The 19,961-nt window shown below is 40.5% G+C and overlaps 1 protein-coding gene across 1 annotated transcript in view; it reads right to left on the reverse strand.

The window, feature by feature from the left end:
- Window positions 1–19,961, reverse strand: part of LOC128652838 (homogentisate 1,2-dioxygenase) — a 149,227-nt gene that overhangs the window by 63,022 nt on the left and 66,244 nt on the right. Inside the window, exon 9 of the mRNA XM_053705801.1 lies at window positions 19,000–19,099. Within this exon, the coding sequence (XP_053561776.1) occupies window positions 19,000–19,099 (100 nt within the window). The remainder of the gene's footprint in view (window positions 1–18,999; window positions 19,100–19,961) is intronic.

The raw sequence follows: 19,961 nt of genomic DNA on the forward strand, positions 1-19,961 counted from the left end.
GGGTGTGCAGAGAGGAACATGAATAATGATGTCCAATGCATGTTCCCTTTTGCGCACCCTGCAACATGTATAACTCATAACTGTCCAGGAAAACATGGCTATATACATATATGTATATATATATATATATATATATATATATATATATATATGTATATATATATGTATATATATATATATATGTATATATATATATATGTATATATATATATATATATATATATATATATATGTATATGTATATATATATGTATATATATATATATATGTGTATATATATATATATATATATGTGTATATATATATATATATATATATATATATGTATATATATATATATATATATATGTATATATATATATATATATATATATATATATATATATATATATATATATATATATGTGCGCCTTGGAACCCCTTGCAGTCATGTAGATGAAAACATGAAAAATCATATTTATGCAATATTCATATTTAATAAAGTGTTATACTGTGTATTTACTATTTATTATACATTCCAAAGTTCTTCACATAGGGGAATATGTTCTAAGTATAATAGATATATATCTGTGTGTATATATATATATATATATATATATGTGAGTTATCCTATAATATAAAAGGCCAAGTGTGTTTGTCCGAAGCTGTCATGCGCAATAGGGACTGCGCGAGGACAAACACACCTGGCCTTTAGGATCCTGACAGCAGAGGTGGTGTGGCGTGGCCGGCAGGAGCGCCGCAATGGGGGCGTTGCCGGGCGTGACGAGGGGTGTGACCAGGTGTGGCAACAATGGGGGTGTGGTCTGGCGGGCGTGGTCTACGGGAGCGCCGTGATGGGGCGTGGCCTGGTGGATAACCATGATGGGGGCGTGGTCGTGGCTGCAAAAGAGGTGGAGAGAGAGTCAAATAGCGGGGAGAGAGAGCCAAAGAGGGGGCAGAGAGAAAGCCAAAGAGAAAGAGAGAGAGAGAGATTGAGTGAGTGTCAGGGTGCCAGGAATCAGACTGAGACAAGAAGTGCAAAAATAATCACACCTTTATTAAAAACAAAAATAATAAAAAGTCTACAAGTCAAATAACAAGCCAGGAGTCAAAAACCAGAGCTGGCAGTCAGACGAGCTGAGTCAGGAGCCAAAGCGAGTAGTCAGATGAGCCGGAATCAGGAACAAGGAGAACAGCAAAGTCAGGAACAAGCCAGGGATCAGGAACCAGATGAGACGTTAGACTAGCCAGGTAATACACAGGAATTTTACAAACAGGTCTGAGACAAAGCAAGGGCAAAGCATACTGAACAGAGAACCTTTAAATAATAAGTGATGACATTGCAGTTCTGATACTGCAACCTGTCTCAAACGGATGATGTACAACAGTCTGGCCATAAGAGTGCGTGGAGGAAATTAGCAGCATCACACACTCTGAACCAGATTCAGCAAGAAAGGTGAGTAAAATGGCTGCCAGCAGCACATGGCAAACAAAGCAGGGGAAAAACCCTGACAGAGAGAAAGCCAGAAAGAGAGAGAGAGAAAGCCAAAGAGAGAGCGAGAGAAAGCAAGAGAAAGCCAGAAAGAGAGATAAAAAGAGAGAGAGAGAAAGTGAGAAAGAGAGAGAGAGGAAAATAGAGGGGGAGAAAGAGCAAAAGAGAGGGTAAGAGAGAGCCAAAGAGAGAGGGCAGAGAGAGCCAAAGAGAGGGGGCAGAGAGAGCCAAAGAGAGGGGGGGAGAGAGAGAGAGAGAGAGAGAAAGAGGGGGGAGAGAGAGCAAAAGAGAAGGGGAGAGAGAGCAAAAGAGAGGGAGAGAGGGGGCAAAAGAGAGGGGGAGAGAGAGAGCAAAAGAGAGGGGGAGTGAGAGAGAGAGCAAAAGAGGGGGGAGAGAGCAAAAGAGAGGGGGAGAGAGCAAAAGAGAGGGGGAGAGAGCAAAAGAGAGGGGGAGAGAGCAGGGAGCAAAAGAGAGGGGGAGAGAGCAAAAGAGAGAGGGAGAGAGAGTAAAAGAGAGAGGGAGAGAGAGCAAAAGAGAGGGGAGAGAAAGCAAAAGAGAGGGGAGAGAGAGCAAAAGAGGGGGAGACAGAGCAAAACAGAGGGGGGAGAGAGAGAGAGCAAAACAGAGGGAGGGAGAGAGAGAGAGCAAAATAGAGAGGGGGAGAGAGAGAGAGAGAGAGAGAGAGAGCAAAACAGAGGGGGGGGGGGAGAGAGAGAGAGAGCAAAAGAGAAGGGGAGAGAGTGCAAAAGAGAAGGGGGAGAGAAAGCAAAAGAGAGGAGGGAGAGAGAGAGCAAAAGAGAGGGGGAGAGAGAGAGCAAAAGAGAGGGGGAGAGAGAGAGCAAAAGAGAGGGGGAGAGAGAGAGCAAAACAGAGGGGGGAGAGAGAGAGCAAAAGAGAGGAGGGAGAGAGAGAGCAAACGAGAGGGGGAGAGAGAGAGCAAAAGAGAGGGGGAGAGAGAGAGCAAAAGAGATGGGGAGAGATAGAGCAAAAGAGAGAGGGGAAGAGAGAGAGCAAAAGAGAGGGGGAGAGAGCAAAAGAGAGGGGGGGGGGGAGAGAGAGCTAAAGAGAGGGGGAGAGAGGGGCTGAGAGCAAAAGAGAGGGGGAGAGAGCAAAAGAGAGGGGGAGAGAGAGCAAAAGAGAGGGGAGAGAGGGGGAGAATGAGCAAAAGAGAGGGGGAGAGAGAGAGCAAAAGAGAGAGGGGGAGAGAGAGAGCAAAAGAGAGGGGGAGAGAGCAAAAGAGAGGGGGAGAGAGAGAGAGCAAAAGAGAGGGGGGGAGAGGGGCTGAGAGCAAAAGAGAGGGGGAGAGAGCAAAAGAGAGGGGGAGAGAGAGCAAAAGAGAGGGGGAGAGAAAGAGCAAAAGAGAGGGGGAGAGAAAGAGCAAAAGAGAGGGGGAGAGAGGGGGAGAATGAGCAAGAGCAAAAGAGAGGAGGGAGAGCAAAAGAGAGAGGGGGAGTGAGTAAAAGAGAGGGAGAACACAGGAACTCACAAACAGGTCTGAGACAACGCAAGGGCAAAGCATACTGAACTGAGGCCCTTTAAATAATAAGTGATGACATCACAATTCTGAGACTACAACCTGTCTCAAACGGATGATGCATCACACACTCTGAACCATATTCAGCAAGAAAGGTGAGTAAAATGGCTGCCAGCAGCACATGGCAAACAAAGCAGGGAAAAAACCCTGACAGAGAGAAAGCCAGAAAGAGAGAGAGAGAGAGAGAGAGAGAGAGAGAGAGAGAGAGAGAGAGAGAAAGCCAGAGAGAGAGAGAAAGCCAGAGAGAGAGAGAGAGAGAGAGAGAGAGAGAGAGAGAAAGCGAGAGAAAGACAGAAAGAGAGAGAAAGCAAGAAAGAGAGCAAAAGAGAGGGGAAGAGAGAGCAAAAGAGAGGGGGAGAGAGAGCAAAACAGAGGGGGAGGGATCAAAAGAGAGGGGGAGAGAGCAAAATAGAAGGGGGAGAGAGAGAGAGCAAAAGAGAGGGGGAGAGAGAGAGAGCGAGAGCAAAAGAGAGGGGGAGAGAGGGCAAAAGAGAGGGGGAGGGAGAGAGCAAAAGAGAGGGGGGGAGAGAGAGCAAAAGAGAGGGGGGGAGAGAGAGCAAAAGAAAAGGGGAGAGAGAGAGAGCAAAAGAAAAGGGGAGAGAGAGAGCAAAAGAAAAGGGGAGAGAGAGAGCAAAAGAAAAGGGGAGAGAGAGAGAGAGAGAGCAAAAGAAAAGGGGAGAGAGAGAGCAAAAGAGAGGGAGAGAGAGCAAAAGAGAGGGGGAGAGAGCAAAAGAGAGGGGGAGAGAGCAAAAGAGAGGGGGAGAGAGCAAAACAGGGAGAGAGAGAGCAAAAGAGGGAGAGAGAGCAAAAGAGGGAGAGAGAGCAAAAGAGGGAGAGAGAGCAAAAGACAGGGGAGAGAGAGCAAAAGAGAAGGGAGGGAGAGCAAAAGAGGTGGAGAGAGAGAGCAAAACAGAGGGGAGGAGAGAGAGCAAACAGAGGGGGGGAGAGAGAGAGAGAGAGAGAGAGAGAGAGAGAGAGAGAGCAAAAGAGAAGGGGAGAGAGAGCAAAAGAGAGGGGGGAGAGAGAGAGCAAAAGAGAGGGGGGAGAGAGAGAGAGAGAGAGAGAGCGAGCAAAAGAGAAGGGGAGAGAGAGCAAAAGAGAGGAGGGAGAGAGAGAGCAAAAGAGAGGGGGGGGAGAGAGAGCAAAACAGAGGGGGGAGAGACAGAGCAAAAGAAAGGAGGGAGAGACAGAGCAAAAGAGAGGAGGGAGAGACAGAGCAAAAGAGAGGGGGAGAGACAGAGCAAAAGAGAGGGGGAGAGAGAGAGCAAATAGATGGGGGAGAGAGAGAGCAAAAGAGAGGGGGAGAGAGCAAAAGAGAGGGAGGGAGAGAAGAGAGCAAAAGAGAGGGGGAGAGACAGAGCAAAAGAGAGGGGGAGAGAGAGAGCAAATAGATGGGGGAGAGATAGAGCAAAAGAGAGGGGGAGAGAAAGAGCAAAAGAGAGGGGGGAGAGAGAGCATGCAAAAGAGAGAGGGGGAGAGAGAGAGAAAGCAAAAGAGAGGGGGGAGAGAGAGCAAAACAGAGGGGGAGAGAGAGAGCAAAAGAGAGGAGGGAGAGAGAGCAAAAGAGAGGGGGAGAGAGAGAGAGCAAAAGAGAGGGGGAGAGAAAGAGCAAAAGAGAGGGGGGAGAGAGAGCATGCAAAAGAGAGGGGGAGAGAGCAAAAGAGCAGGGGAGAGGGCAAAAGAGAGGGGGAGAGAAAGAGCAAAAGAGAGGGGGAGAGAGAGCATGCAAAAGAGAGGGGGAGAGAGAGCATGCAAAAGAGCAGGGGAGAGAGAGAGAGCAAAAGAGAGGGGGAGAGCGGGGAAGAGAGCAAAAGAGAGGGGGAGAGAGCAAAAGAGAGAGGGAGAGAGAGCAAAAGAGAGGGGGAGCGAGTGGGAGAATGAGCAAGAGCAAAAGAGAGGGGGAGAGAGCAAAAGAGAGGGGGAGAGCGGGCAGAGAGCAAAATAGAGGGGGAGAGAGCAAAAGAGAGGGTGAGAGAGCAAAAGAGAGGGTGAGAGAGCAAAAGAGAGGGGGAGAGAGAGCAAAAGAGAGGGGGAGAATGAGCAAGAGCAAAAGAGAGGGGGGAGAGCAAAAGAGAGGGGGGAGTGAGTAAAAGAGAGGGAGAACACAGGAACTCACAAACAGGTCTGAGACAACGCAAGGGCAAAGCATAATGAACTGAGGCCCTTTAAATAATAAGTGATGACATCACAATTCTGAGATTATAACCTATCTCAAACGGATGATGCATCACACACTCTGAACCATATTCAGCAAGAAAGGTGAGTAAAATGGCTGCCAGCAGCACATGGCAAATAGTGATGTCGCAAACCTAAAATTTTGCGTTCGCAAACGGCGAACGCGAACTTCCGCAAATGTTCGCGAACCGGCGAACCGGGCGAACCGCCATTGACTTCAATGGACAGGCGAATTTTAAAACCCACAGGGACTCTTTCTGGCCGCAATAGTGATGGAAAAGTTGTTTCAAGGGGACTAACACCTGGACTGTGGCATGCCGGAGGGGATCCATGGCAAAACTCCCATTGAAAATTACATAGTTGATGCAGAGTCTGGTTTTATGCCATAAAGGGCATAAATCACCTAACATTCCTAAATTGTTTGGAATAACGTGCTTTAAAACATCAGGTATGATGTTGTATCGATCAGGTAGTGTAAGGGTTACGCCCGCTTCACAGTGACAGACCAAACTCCCCGTTTAACGCACCGCAAACAACCGCAAACAGTCCATTTGCACAACCACGAGATCGATAGATAGATACATAGATTACATAAATCAATAGATGCAATATACATTTGATAGATACCAATTACATAGATCAAAAGATGCAATATACATTTGATAGATACGTATTACATAGATCAAAAGATGCAATTTACATTTGATAGATACGAATTACATAGATCAATAGATGCAATATACATTTGATAGATACGAATTACATAAATAAAAAGATGCAATATACTTTTGATAGATACGAATTCCATAGATCAATAGATGCAATATACATTTGATAGATTCGAATTGCATAGATCAATAGATGCAATATACATTTGATAGATACGAATTCCATAGATCAATAGATGCAATATACATTTGATAGATACAAATTGCATAGATCAATAGATGCAATATACATTTGATAGATACGAATTGCATAGATCAATAGATGCAATATACATTTGATAGATACGATTGATAGTTAGATAGATTTGATAGATAAATAGCTAATTTGAAAGATATATAATTTCCCAGACAGAGAATTACAAAGACTTGCGGTCTGAGACCCATGGTAAGGTTACTTCCTTTTGCACAATCAAGTATACCATTTGCAGAGGTTCTGACCCTGCATTCTGGCTGCACCTCTCCCTGCAAGAGAGATCTGTTACAGAGTCTGTGGGCCTCTATGCAAAGAGCTGGCCTGTCTGAAAGGAAAACCACTAGAAACCTAAATAGCTGCACTATCAGGGTCTATATAGGAGGTGCGCCAATATAAATCGAAAATATGAGCGTATATAAAATCATTTCTCAAGCCTGTTAGTATTGGGGCATAGATAAAGACCATACGAGATAAATTGTAAAATGTTAAATGGTTAATAATAATATAAAAACCTAGATAACATAAAATTGTATATATTTAATATGCCTATCAAAGTCCCAAATCAGAAGAGTGAATATAAATATATATATAAAAGTCCATATGAACCATAGACCAGATCCCACGACGTACAGCAGCTCTCTCCAAAAGTGGCAGGAAGAAAATGCAGTCCTAGAAGACAAAAAACGAGAGGCGCTCTTGGTGCAGCAAATTCCAAACAGATGCAAATTATGAATACACAATATATACCATGTACTCACAAGTAAAGTTGCACAAGCAGTGCAATATTGTGCAGGCCGAAACTTCTGAGCCGTTCGGCTGACTCACAGTGGCTGAAGCAGATGGTATCCAGAATGAGGCTCCAATCCTGATACTCGTCACCTCTCAGGAACGCCAACAGAAACCGATCAGTGCTATAGATATCCAGCACTCGGCTGAGAGTCCAACCAGGTGTTTCACTCCAACAATACCGGAGATAATAAAGGGTCCAGAGCAAGATTAAATTAAAACACAATCAATGAAGTAACATGGAAAAATGGAAGTGACATCCCCAGCAGCAACAGCAGAGGACACTGGGACTTGTAGTCCATTTTTCCATGTTACTTCATTGATTGTGTTTTAATTTAATCTTGCTCTGGACCCTTTATTATCTCCGGTATTGTTGGAGTGAAACACCTGGTTGGACTCTCAGCCGAGTGCTGGATATCTATAGCACTGATCGGTTTCTGTTGGCGTTCCTGAGAGGTGACGAGTATCAGGATTGGAGCCTCATTCTGGATACCATCTGCTTCAGCCACTGTGAGTCAGCCGAACGGCTCAGAAGTTTCGGCCTGCACGATATTGCACTGCTTGTGCAACTTTACTTGTGAGTACATGGTATATATTGTGTATTCATAATTTGCATCTGTTTGGAATTTGCTGCACCAAGAGCGCCTCTCGTTTTTTGTCTTCTAGGACTGCATTTTCTGTCTGAAAGGAGCAGCAAGGCAGATCAAAAGATGCAATATACATTTGATAGGTACGAATTACATAGATCAAAAGATGCAATATACATTTGATAGATACAAATTACATAGATCAATAGATGCAATATACATTTGATAGATACGAATTACATAGATCAATAGATGCAATATACATTTGATCGATACGAATTACAGAGATCAATAGATGCAATATACATTTGATTGATACGATTGATAGTTATATAATTTCCCTGACAGAGTATAACAATAAAACATGCGGGCTGGGACCCATGGTAAGGTTACTTCCTTTTGCACAATCGAGTATACCAGTTGCAGAGGTTCTGACCCTGCATTCTGGCTGCACCTCTCCCTGCAAGAGAGATCTGTTACAGAGTCTGTGGGCCTCTATGCAAAGAGCTGGCCTGCCTGAAAGGAGCAGCAAGGCAGATCAAAAGATGCAATATACATTTGATAGGTACGAATTACATAGATCAAAAGATGCAATATACATTTGATCGATACGAATTACAGAGATCAATAGATGCAATATATATTTGATTGATAGTTATATAATTTCCCTGACAGAGTATAACAATAAAACATGCGGTCTGGGACCCGTGGTGTGTTAAGTACTAAGTAGTACTATTCTTAGCAGTTTAATACCTGTTACTCCCCCTATCGGGGGAGGTCTATATGGCCTTAATTTTCGGAACAGGGAGATGGAAGAAGATGCTTGGTCTGTCCTCCTACTTCAAATTTGGCCGAAACACAAGATAGATAGATCAATAGATTACATAGATCAATAGATGCAATATACATTTGATAGGTACGAATAACATAGATCAAAAGATGCAATATACATTTGATTGATACGAATTACATAGATCAAAAGATGCAATATACATTTGATAGATACAAATTACATGGATCAAAAGATGCAATATACATTTGATAGGTACGAATTACATAGATCAAAAGGAAGTTGTTGTTTTTTAAATTTACACTAATGTTACACCAGATAGGAGTGGTGGCACAGAGCAATTAATCACAGTATATGCTGTGGTCCTGACACACAGGACTGATGGAAAATGAAATTAGATTACACTAGCAAACTAATGTAAAAGTTTTTTTTTTTTTAAATTTACACTAATGTTACACCAGATATCAGTGGTGGCACAGAGCAATTAATCACAGTATATGCTGTGGGCCTGACACACAGGCCTAATGGAAAATGAAATTAGATTACAATAGCAAACTGATGTAAAACATTTTTTTTTTTTTTAAATTTACACTAATGTTACACCAGATAGGAGTGGTGGCACAGAGCAATTAATCACAGTATATTCTGTGGGCCTGACACACAGGCCTGATGGAAAATGAAATTAGATTACAGTAGCAAACTGATGTAAAAGTTTTTTTTTAAAAATTTACCCTAATGTTACACCAGATATGAGTGGTGGCACAGAGCAATTAATCACAGTATATGCTGTGGGCCTGGCACACAGGACTGATGGAAAATGAAATTAGATTACACTAGCAAACTGATGTAAAAGTTTTTTTTTTTAAATTTACACTAATGTTACACCAGATATGAGTGGTGGCAGTGAGCAAGTAGGCACAGCATATGATGTGTGCCTGACACACAGGCTGACAGGCAGGCAAATGCAATTAGATTAAAAAAAAAAAAAAAGACTGAAGTTCTAGCCCTAAAAAGGGCTTTTTGGGGTGCTGTCCTTACAGCAGAGATTAGATGAGTCCTTCAGGACTGTAATGGACACTGAATACACTAGCCTAGCTATCAATTTCCCTATAAAATCACCAGCAGCAGCACTAACCCTCCTCTCACTAAGAATGCAGGATCGTAATGAATCTAAAATGGCTGCTGCCCAGGAGCTTGGAGGGTCTGGGAGGGAGTGTCTGCTGCTGATTGGCTGAAATGTGTCTGCAGACTGTGAGATACAGGGTCAAAGTTTCCTCAATGATGATGAATATGGGGCGGATCGAACATTGCATATGTTCGCCCACCGTGGCGAACGCGAACAAGCTAAGATCGCCGGGAACTGTTCTCCGGCGAACTGTTCGCGACATCACTAATGGCAAACAAAGCAGGGAAAAAACCCTGACAGAGAGAAAGCGAGAGCGCAAGAGAGCGCAAGAGAGAAAGAGAAAGAAAAAGAGAGAAAAAGAGAAAGAAAAAGAGAGAAAAAGAGAGAGAAAAAGAGAGAGAAAAAGAGAGAGAAAAAGAGAGAGAAAAAGAGAGAGAAAGAAAAAGAGAAAGAAAAAGAGAAAGAAAAAGAGAAAGAAAAAGAGAAAGTAAAAGAGAGAGAGAGAGAGAGAGAGAAAAAGAGAGAGAGAAAGAGAGAGAAAGAGAGAGAAAGAGAGAGAAAGAGAGAGAAAGCGAGAGAAAGAGAGAGAAAAAAAAAGAGAGAGAGAGAGAGAGAAAGCGATAGAAAGCGAGAGAGAAAGAGAGAGAAAGAGAGAGAAAGAGAGAGAAAGAGAGAGAAAGCGCGAGAGAGAGAGAGAGAGAGAGAGAGAGAGAAAAAGAGAGAAAAAAAGAGAGGGGGAGAGAGAGAGCAAGGGGTTGGACCGCTGTACTGCAAGAAATGGCCCGTGTGCACGGGCTTTAGGACTAGTAATTACATATTTGTGCAAAAATCCATCAGATATACATTTAAAAATCTATTTAAGAATAAGTATAACCTATTCTGCTATGTTGCTATGTGCAGAATACAGGATTATAAAATACGCATTCTTATCATTTTATGTTGCACTTTTAAATACACCCAGATTGTGTTTGCTCAATTGAAGTCTATGGGGGAATGCAGTTTTACGTCAGCGACTTCTCAAAGTCATTTTACTTGCCACTTGTAACTTGCCTATAAATTACTTCCAGCAGCTGTAATGTTCAAACACAAGTGCAAAATAACGCTCCACTCGTAATCTGGCCCTCAATGTTTTTAGGGTTAAATTTCAGGAAAAAATAACTAATAAAAGTATAAAGTATTTGTATTTAATATTTAATTATATGTAATAAATTGTTTATTGTCTGTTTGACAAAGAAGCAATTTATAGTATTGGGCAGATCTAATAAGATATTTCTACCTGAGCCTTCATCTGCCAGCTCATTCCTGTTATATATTCACAAGTTACTTTAGTTGTACTCTGGGAGTGACTCATGTGCTGGAGAATTAACCATCTCACACAGGTAGCACTGAACTCATCCAATACAAACAGAAAGCAGATCTGAACAGTTGGTCTCTAATCCGCCCTTCTCCTGCTTCAGCCATGTATAGCCTTACTTTATATTCCAAATAACAAACATCTGGCCAGGATACTCTTGTACAGTTTCTGCATTAAAGGGACAGTAAACACTAACGCCTAGATTACGAGTCTTGCGTTAGCCTTAAAAAGCAGTGTTGAGGGGGGTGGAGCCAACAGCCAAAGAAACAAGACGTGCCGACTGAGAGCTCCCAACATTTGATCATTAAATCATCAATTAATGGCACATTAAGAATTTATACATCCTTATTTTTGGCTCTAAATGTTTAACAGATCACGGACTGCATGTCTTGAGACAAGGGGACAAAATAACTAATATAAAAACCACACAAAGGCCTACTGTCTCATTGAGACCACGACGGAGAGTAAGCCGCCATACTTGCAGATGCCTACGCATCACCATGGTCAATTGAGATACAGCCTCTACATCCACTACTCTTTCAATACCCAGATGGAGAAGCTTATCCTTACAGCACTACAAGATTTAAGGCGCTCTCTAGACTCCCATCAGCAAGTTCTTGTTGCAGAGCTGAGAGCTGCTGTTACTCCACTGCAGATTTCAAGCCGGGCAGGGGTAGTTGCAGAGGAAACCGATCGATGTGAAGCAGATCCAACGCAGCGAACAGGGGATTCGTCTCGAGAGCCGGTGGAGCTACAAATGACAGGAGCAAGGAGCCCCAGTTCTGAGGGCATAGAGCAGGCAGATACTGATGAGCGGAACAAGATTCTAGAGCTGGGAGCTGAGCAGAGCGCAGGGTACTTAGGTCACTCAGTACTGCAGAAGAACGGAGACATATCCGTAAGAAGTTTCATTGACTGTATTTGCCCGGTGTATTGGGACACTAATCTATGTCCTGACAAGCCCTTGGTTCTTACATGCTCCGGGAGTCTGGAAGCCCACAATATTTCAGACGTTAGTAAGATATGGTCAGAGTTGGTTTTGCAGGGGAGTACTCTGAATCTCCCGATCGGCACACAGTGCACAAGAGGGATCCGTCTAGGTGTGGGCTAGAACAGAGAGCTTCGTGCATGCAGACTTCTTCACGGACAAGTTTGTGACACTGGCACTAAGGTGTTTTTCCACTACCGTTGTGGGCGCTTGACTCACATATATGACATTCCTTAAAACTGGGCACTGTTTCTGTTTATTATATCTTGTTGTTTGATGACCCTAGTGTTTGGATGGCTATGTTACGCTTTAGGTTTCTCATCTATTTGCTAGTGTATTGTATGATGTTTTGCACAGCTAAAGGAACGTGTTGCTGACCAGACCCTGCAAGCCATTATTAATCACCCTAACGTAGCTCATGTTCTGACTGTCTATGAAAACTTCCTTGCTACGAGAACATTTGTTTATCATACTGCACATGACTTCAAATAGTATGATGCAGTCTACAATTGTTTTGGTTCTTTTGGACGCAAGTTATTGCAGTTTTTGTCAACCTCCATTACTTTATGGTTTTACCCTCCCTTAATGAGGTTATATATATTTTTATGCAACAGTTAATGTTATTAATTATCTAGAGAGGATTTAACTGATTATAGGTGAGTTTGCATTTGGATTGACCTATAATGAGTATGTACAGCAAACACATGGAGACTACGTATGTGGTAATATATAAAGCACTCTCCTACATGTTAACTCCACGCTAACCTATTCTTTACAGGAACCTAAATGTTATTATATGTTTCCTAAAACGTATCTATGCTTATCTGAGGGTTTACATGGGGGCTTTTGCCCTCTATACTAACTTTTGCATGCTCCATCTTGTAAGGAGACATGCCAATATCTAAAGTTTAACCCCTGCGGATGTCCTAACATAGCTTTCGACTTGAGCAATCAGACTTAATATAGTGAGCATGTTCTTGTTACTCCCAAGCATCCTAGATTTCTTTACAAGGATCATTATGGACCATTCTATTGCTGTAAAACTTCAGTAAATTTTTGAGATGCTACTTCTCTCCCTCTACAGTTAATATTTGCTAGGTCCTTCACAGTGTAAATAACTTGTATAGCCTTGTTTGACTACTGCAGTTAAAATATTACTACCTCTAGATATTTTGCTCTCATGGTACATATATCTTACATAATACTAGTAGGTTTGTGTTTTATATTGCCTCCTCTAGATATTTAGCCCTTATGGCACAGGACTCTTACACTACACTAGCATGTTTATATTACCTCCTCTAGATATTTAGCTCTCATGGTATGTGTATATTACACTGCGCTGGCATGTCTATGTTTTATATAGCTCCCTATAGAAACTTAGCCCTTACAGCACATATATTACACCACATTAGTATGTCTGTGTTTTACATTTTCTCCTCTAGATATTTAACTCTCATGGCACATGTATAACACACTGCACTAGTATTTTTGTGTCTCATGTTACCCCCTCTAGATAGGTAACTCTCATGGCTCATGTACACTACATCCTACTAGAATCCCCGTGTTTTTATATTACCCCATCTATCTATTTAGCTCTTATTGCACATATATTTTATACTATGCTAATATATCTGTGTTTTATATCACCTCCTCTAGGTATGTAGCCTCATATTGCACTGCACTAGTATGTCTGTGTTTTATATTGCCTCCACTAGATCCCTAGTTATTATGACACAGGCATATTACACCGTACTGGTATGTCTGTTTTATATTACCTTTCCTAGATATTTAGCTCTTTCACGCGGCTAGTATGCCTAGTTCTCTAATGTTCTCTGAGGTGCACAGTATGTACAGTCGAGACTCAGCATAATATTGGGCTCTATTTTACGTGACTCAGCTATATTCAAGTGTTTAACCCATGTATGTTAAAATAAGCAGCTTATCTGGGACCTCTCCAGTTGTATTGTTTATATATGTCCTTGGTAGAGAATGATATAAAGGTTTATTACTTATTTAAACTTCCATAATATCCATAATACTATAGTATAGATGTCCTTATTATATTACAAAGAACCTGAACTAATGCATGCTAACTGGCTCCGCCTTCCACCCCCTCCCCCCTCCACTCTATTTCGAGCGGCTCTTGCCCGCTGCATTCCCCCCCCCATAAAACTATAAAGCTAACTCCCCCCTGGCCCTAATTTTACCTGAATAGATACTCTAATTTACTTTCTATACGGCCCAGAGAGGACCATTTTTGTTTTTACTACCATTATTATAAAACTGAAGTCTCACTATAGATTGCACAAATCTCATAATAACGCTTGATATATATGGATACATAATGCCCTTTCTACATGGTTTTTACGACAATATCTAACTAACAATACTGTATATGCCCTTTTCTGTAAATGTTATGGGGCATACCCTTTATGTTGTTTTAATGCCCGGGCACAAGTGGTCCTCCAGACGTCCAAAGTCTTCATCCTATCTGGGCAGAAGAGGACCTCCAGACGGGCAGAAGTCTTCATCCAGCCGGCATCTTCTATCTTCATCCATCCGGAGCGGAGCGGGTCCATCTTCAAGCCAACCGACGCGGAGCATCCTCTTCTTCTGACAACTCCCGACGAATGAAGGTTCCTTTAAATGACGTCATCCAAGATGGCATCCCTTGAATTCCGATTGGCTGATAGGATTCTATCAGCCAATCGGAATTAAGGTAGGAAAAATCCTATTGGCTGATGCAATCAGCCAATAGAATTGAGCTCGCATTCTATTGGCTGATTGGAACAGCCAATAGAATGCGAGCTCAATCCTATTGGCTGATTGGATCAGCCAATAGGATTGAACTTCAATTATATTGGCTGATTGCATCAGCCAATAGGATTTTTCCTACCTTAATTCCTATTGGCTGATAGAATCCTATCAGCTAATCGGAATTCAAGGGACGCCATCTTGGATTACGTCATTTAAAGGAACCTTCATTCGTCGGGAGTCGTCGGAAGAAGAGGATGCTCCGCGTCGGTTGGCTTGAAGATGGACCCGCTCCGCTCCGGATGGATGAAGATAGAAGATGCCGGCTGGATGAAGACTTCTGCCCGTCTGGAGGTCCTCTTCTGCCCGGATAGGATGAAGACTTCGGACGTCTGGAGGACCACTTGTGCCCGGCTGGGTGAAGACGTCTCAAGGTAGGGTGATCTTCAAGGGGTTAGTGTTAGGTTTTATTAAGGGGGGATTGGGTGGGTTTTAGAGTAGGGTTGGGTGTATGGGTGATGGGTTTTAATGTTGGGGGGGTATTGTATTTTTTTTTACGGGTAAAAGCTGATTACTTTGGGGCAATGCCCCGCAAAAAGCCCTTTTAAGGGATATTTGTAATTTAGTATAAGGTAGGGATTTTTATTATTTTGGGGGGCTTTTTTATTTTATTAGGGGGATTAGATTAGGTGTAATTAGTTTAAAATTTTGTAATTATTTTTTTATTTTCTGTAATTTAGTGGGGGGTTTTTGTACTTTAGTTTATTTAATTTAATTGTAATTAATTGTAGTTAATTTAGGTAATTTATTTAATTATAGTGTAGAGTTAGGTGTAAGTAATTTATGTTAGGTTCTATTTTACAGGTAAATTTGTATTTATTTTAACTAGGTAGATATTAAATAGTTAATAACTATTTAATAACTATTCTACCTAGTTAAAATAAATACAAAGTTGCCTGTAAAATAAAAATAAACCCTAAGATAGATACAAATGTAACTATTAGTTATATTGTAGCTAGCTTAAGGTTTATTTTATAGGTAAGTATTTAGTTTTAAATAGGATTAATTTATTTAATTGTAGTAATTTTATTTAGATTATTTTAAATTGTATTTAAATTAGGGGGGTGTTCGGGTTAGGGTTAGACTTAGGTTTAGGGGTTAATAACTTTATTATAGTGGCGGCGACGTTGGCGGCGGTGGCAGATTAGGGGTTAATAAATTTAATATAGTTGCAGCGAGATTGGGGGGGTAAATTAGGGGTTAATAAGTGTAAGATTAGGGGAGTTTAGACTCAGGGTTCATGTTAGGGTGTCAGGTGTAGATATAAATGTATTTCCCCATAGGAAACAATGGGGCTGCGTTAGGAGCTGAACGCTGCTTTTTTGCAGGTGTTAGGTTTTTTTCAGCCGGCTCAGCCCCATTGTTTCCAATGGGGAAATCGTGCACGAGCACGTTTAGCCAGTTCACCGCTACCATAAGCAGCGTTGGTATTGAGGTGAGATGTCGAGCTACATTTTGCTCTTCGCTCACTTTTCTGCGGCTAACGCCGGGTTTCAGAAAACTCATAATACCAGCGTTGTCTTAAGTGAGAGGTGAGAAAAAAAGGCTCGTTATCAACGCAAGCCTTACCGACAAAAACTCGTAATCTAGCTGTAAATAAATAAGTCTGGGAATAACATGTAGATTTATTTTTTAAAGTTTAATTGTTTCATTAGTTGTTTAAATATTGACAAAATAAAGTGTCTATAAAACAATGTTTTAGGTTACTTTCTCTGCGGTGGCCAATTAGGGAAAGTTATAAATAGGTCACTAGAGTATGCAGCCAATGACTGTGTAGAATATAACAGTTTTCTGCACTTAAATTTCTAACAGGAACTGAAAAGTTTACAATTTCAGAATGGAATTACAGGAAAAGAGGACATACAATGTATCATTTTATATCACCATCTCAACGTGTTTAATGTCCCTTTAAGTCATTTATCCCATTTGGAGGATTGCATTGCGTGAACCCCACCAATGTGCGTAATAATTAAGCTTAACCTATTCTCTTGTGACATTGAAAGCTATAATTATTTTACAAAAAGGTTCAGGGCACAGTCTTACTCCGGAAAAATATGAAATAATCAGTTATAATTACAAATCAAATTCACATAGTTATCCTCTAGGTTCCCCAGCAGACAAAATGCCTGACACGCGTTTCGCCAGAGCTTTCATTGACAATATCATCTGAAGTTCACAAATCATTATCTGCTGAAAACAAATAAAGATTCTGATCCGCCCCTCAGTTCTGCACAAGCAACAGTGTAATAAAACAACTCTCTAAAACATTAATATTGCTCCCTTATGTCTATTTAAGGAACCAATAAAGAATAAATAAACTGTTCTGTTTGGTTATACTGACTATAATTTGTTAAGTTTAATAAATAAAAATACAAAAATAAAAGTACAAAGTAGCTTCATTAAAAAGTTATTTACTGCTTAAAGTCAATTTAACCAACTTTATCCAGTTTCAAGTTTGTGTAAAGTTAATTAGAAACAAAACATGATTTTTGTGAAGTCTTTTTACACGTTAGAGACAGTAAAGTCAAAATAAAACGTTAGTGAATCAGACAGAGCAGTAATTTTAAGCAACTTTCCAATTTACTTCTATTATCTAATTTGCTTTGTTCTCTTGGCATCCTTTTGTAAAAAGCATACATAGGTAACAAAGGATATCAAGAGAACGAAGGACATTTAATAATATAAGTACATTGGAAAGTTGTATAAAATTGTATGTGCTAAGTGAATCACAAGAGAGATATTCTGGGTTTCATGTCCTTTTCATTTTATAACAAGTTGCCTTTCTGTGAATATGAATTTTTATCTGACGTGATCCATTTGATGCTGACTGTCTTTGACTAACTTCTCAGACAGCCATTTCTAAAAACGTGACAGGACAGTACGGGGTTAATGAATTGACCCCCCCCCCCCCATGCATTTACCTCTGCAAATGTGTTAAGCACATAGGTAAAGTCACACACTAGCAACTGGAGGTTACGCATGTATGTTGCAACTCACTGGCTGAAGAGCATGAGAGCACTGCCAGGTGTGTGACTTTACTTGTGTGTTTAATTCATCAGGAGGCATTAAACACATTGTATCAGAGGGTCATTTGTCACAATGAAAGAGAACAGTTTATTTATTTATTTATTTAATTTTTAATTAAAAATAAATATTATCTTTATTTCCTATACATGACTGCATAATATTGTGCAAATCAGGGCATTTGTGCCTCTAATGTGCCTCTAAACACAGACCTGCAGCCATAAAATACTGCCTGTGCACTTAAAGGGACACTATACCCAAACATTTTCTTTCATGATTAAGGTAGAGAATATAATTTTAAACAACATTCCAATTTACTTCTATTACCTAATTTGCTTTATTCTTTAGATATACTTTAATGAAGAAATAGCAATGCACACAGTGAACCAATCACAGGAGGCATCTATGTGCAGCTACCAATCAGCAGCTACTAAGCATATCTAGATATGCTTTTCAACAAAGAATATCAAGAGAATGAAGCATCATAGATAATAGAAGTAAATTAGAAAGTTGTTTATAATTGAATGCTCTTTCTAAATCATGAAAGAAAAAAATTGGGTTTTTATGTCCCTTTAACTCTTCATGTCAGGTGAGTATGAACCCTTAAAATCATATCTGAAAAGCACTTTGAAAATCCTTGCAATTCTCTCTATAGTCTATTTTCTATTGCAAAATACATCTTAAAATACTTTACAAATGCACATTTAAATATAAATCATCTACGAGGGAAAACATCTCCATGCTTTATTATGTAGTGCTCCTTAAAGGGACTGTACTGTGTGTTTCCCCATTAATGAGTTCCGATAACAGAGTATTAAATGTAAGGGAAATTGTCTAGTCCTCTTTATTTTTGTATTTGAAATACCAGGTTTTGGTCATTGAATCAGTCACCAAATGTTCTCAATGAAATGCAGGAAGAGCAGACTTGCTCGTATTATCTATCTCTCTATACACAAATGCCAGTAGTGATGTATTGAGAATTATAGGTGGGGTGTTCAATGAGCAAAAACATAAATTTCAGACAAATGTATCTCCCTCCCACTCCCACTATGGAATTGATTTCTGCTTTTGCCTCTTGTTCACATAGCTTTTCTACAGAAAATACAGCTGTAGTGATATGTTCAGTATAGGTGACAGTTTTAACAGTCAAAATCAGCTATTTCAAATGAAAGACTAAGAGTAAAGGAGCTATTTGTAAACAATATAAAAGACTTCAGCAGGTCAAATCGATCATTTGCAACACATTTAAGGATGGACAATTTTACTGTATGCTGTCCCTTTAAAATAGACCTCATCATAGTAACTGAAATTGTTGTAATTTGCACAGTGCACTAAGTTACACAAAACACAACATTGTTCTCATTTTCTTGGACAGATGAGCTCTGTATTTCTTCACATTTGGTTACACACTTCAATATACAACACCTACCAATAGGTCCCAGGTCAGGCAGTTCGAAGTGCACCCCATACACCTCCAGGACGTAGCCCCTGGTCTCTCCGAACACCTCCACACTGAATCGCATCCCTTGCTATGGGGCAAAAAGATGGGAAATTGCAGAATACTGATGTTAATTTATCTAAAGACTTGAGTCCTTGTGTAAATACCTAACACTTACATGTAAGAGATAATGCTCCTCAATATCAGATTGTATAAATCTTACCAGAAAACAAAGTCAAACAGCAATATCTTTATAGCCATTTATAATAGGGTTTTCTTGTAAAGGTCTAAAGACTGCTTAATTAGTATTTATGATAGCCTTATGCATATCCCAGGCATTAATTAGTACATAGTATAGCCTTATGCATATCCCAGGCATTAATAAGTACATAGGATAGCCTTATGCATATCCTAGGCATTAATTAGTACATGGGATAGCCTTATGCTTATTCCAGGCATTAATTAGTACATAGGATAGCCTTATGCTTATCCCAGGCATTAATTAGTACATAGGATAGCCTTATGCTTATCTCAGGCATTAATTAGTATGTAAGATAGCCTTATGCTTATCCCAGGCATTAATTAGTACATAGGATAGCATTATGCTTATCCCAGGCATTAGTTTGTAGGATAGCCTTATGCTTATCCCAGGCATTAATTAGTACATAGGATAGCCTTATGCTTATCCCAGGCATTAATTAGTACATAGGATAGCCTTATGCTTATCCCCGGCATTTATTAGTATGTAAGATAGCCATATGCTTATCCCAGGCATTAGTTTGTAGGATAGCCTTATGCTTATCCCAGGCATTTATTAGTATGTTAGATAGCCTTATGCTTATCCCAGGCATTAATTAGTACATAGGATAGCCTTTTGCTTATCCCAGGCATTAATTAGTACATAGGATAGCCTTATGCTTATCCCAGGCATTAGTTTGTAGGATAGCCTTATG

The sequence above is a fragment of the Bombina bombina genome, chromosome 3, assembly GCF_027579735.1.
Source record: "Bombina bombina isolate aBomBom1 chromosome 3, aBomBom1.pri, whole genome shotgun sequence".
Lineage (NCBI taxonomy): Eukaryota > Metazoa > Chordata > Amphibia > Anura > Bombinatoridae > Bombina > Bombina bombina.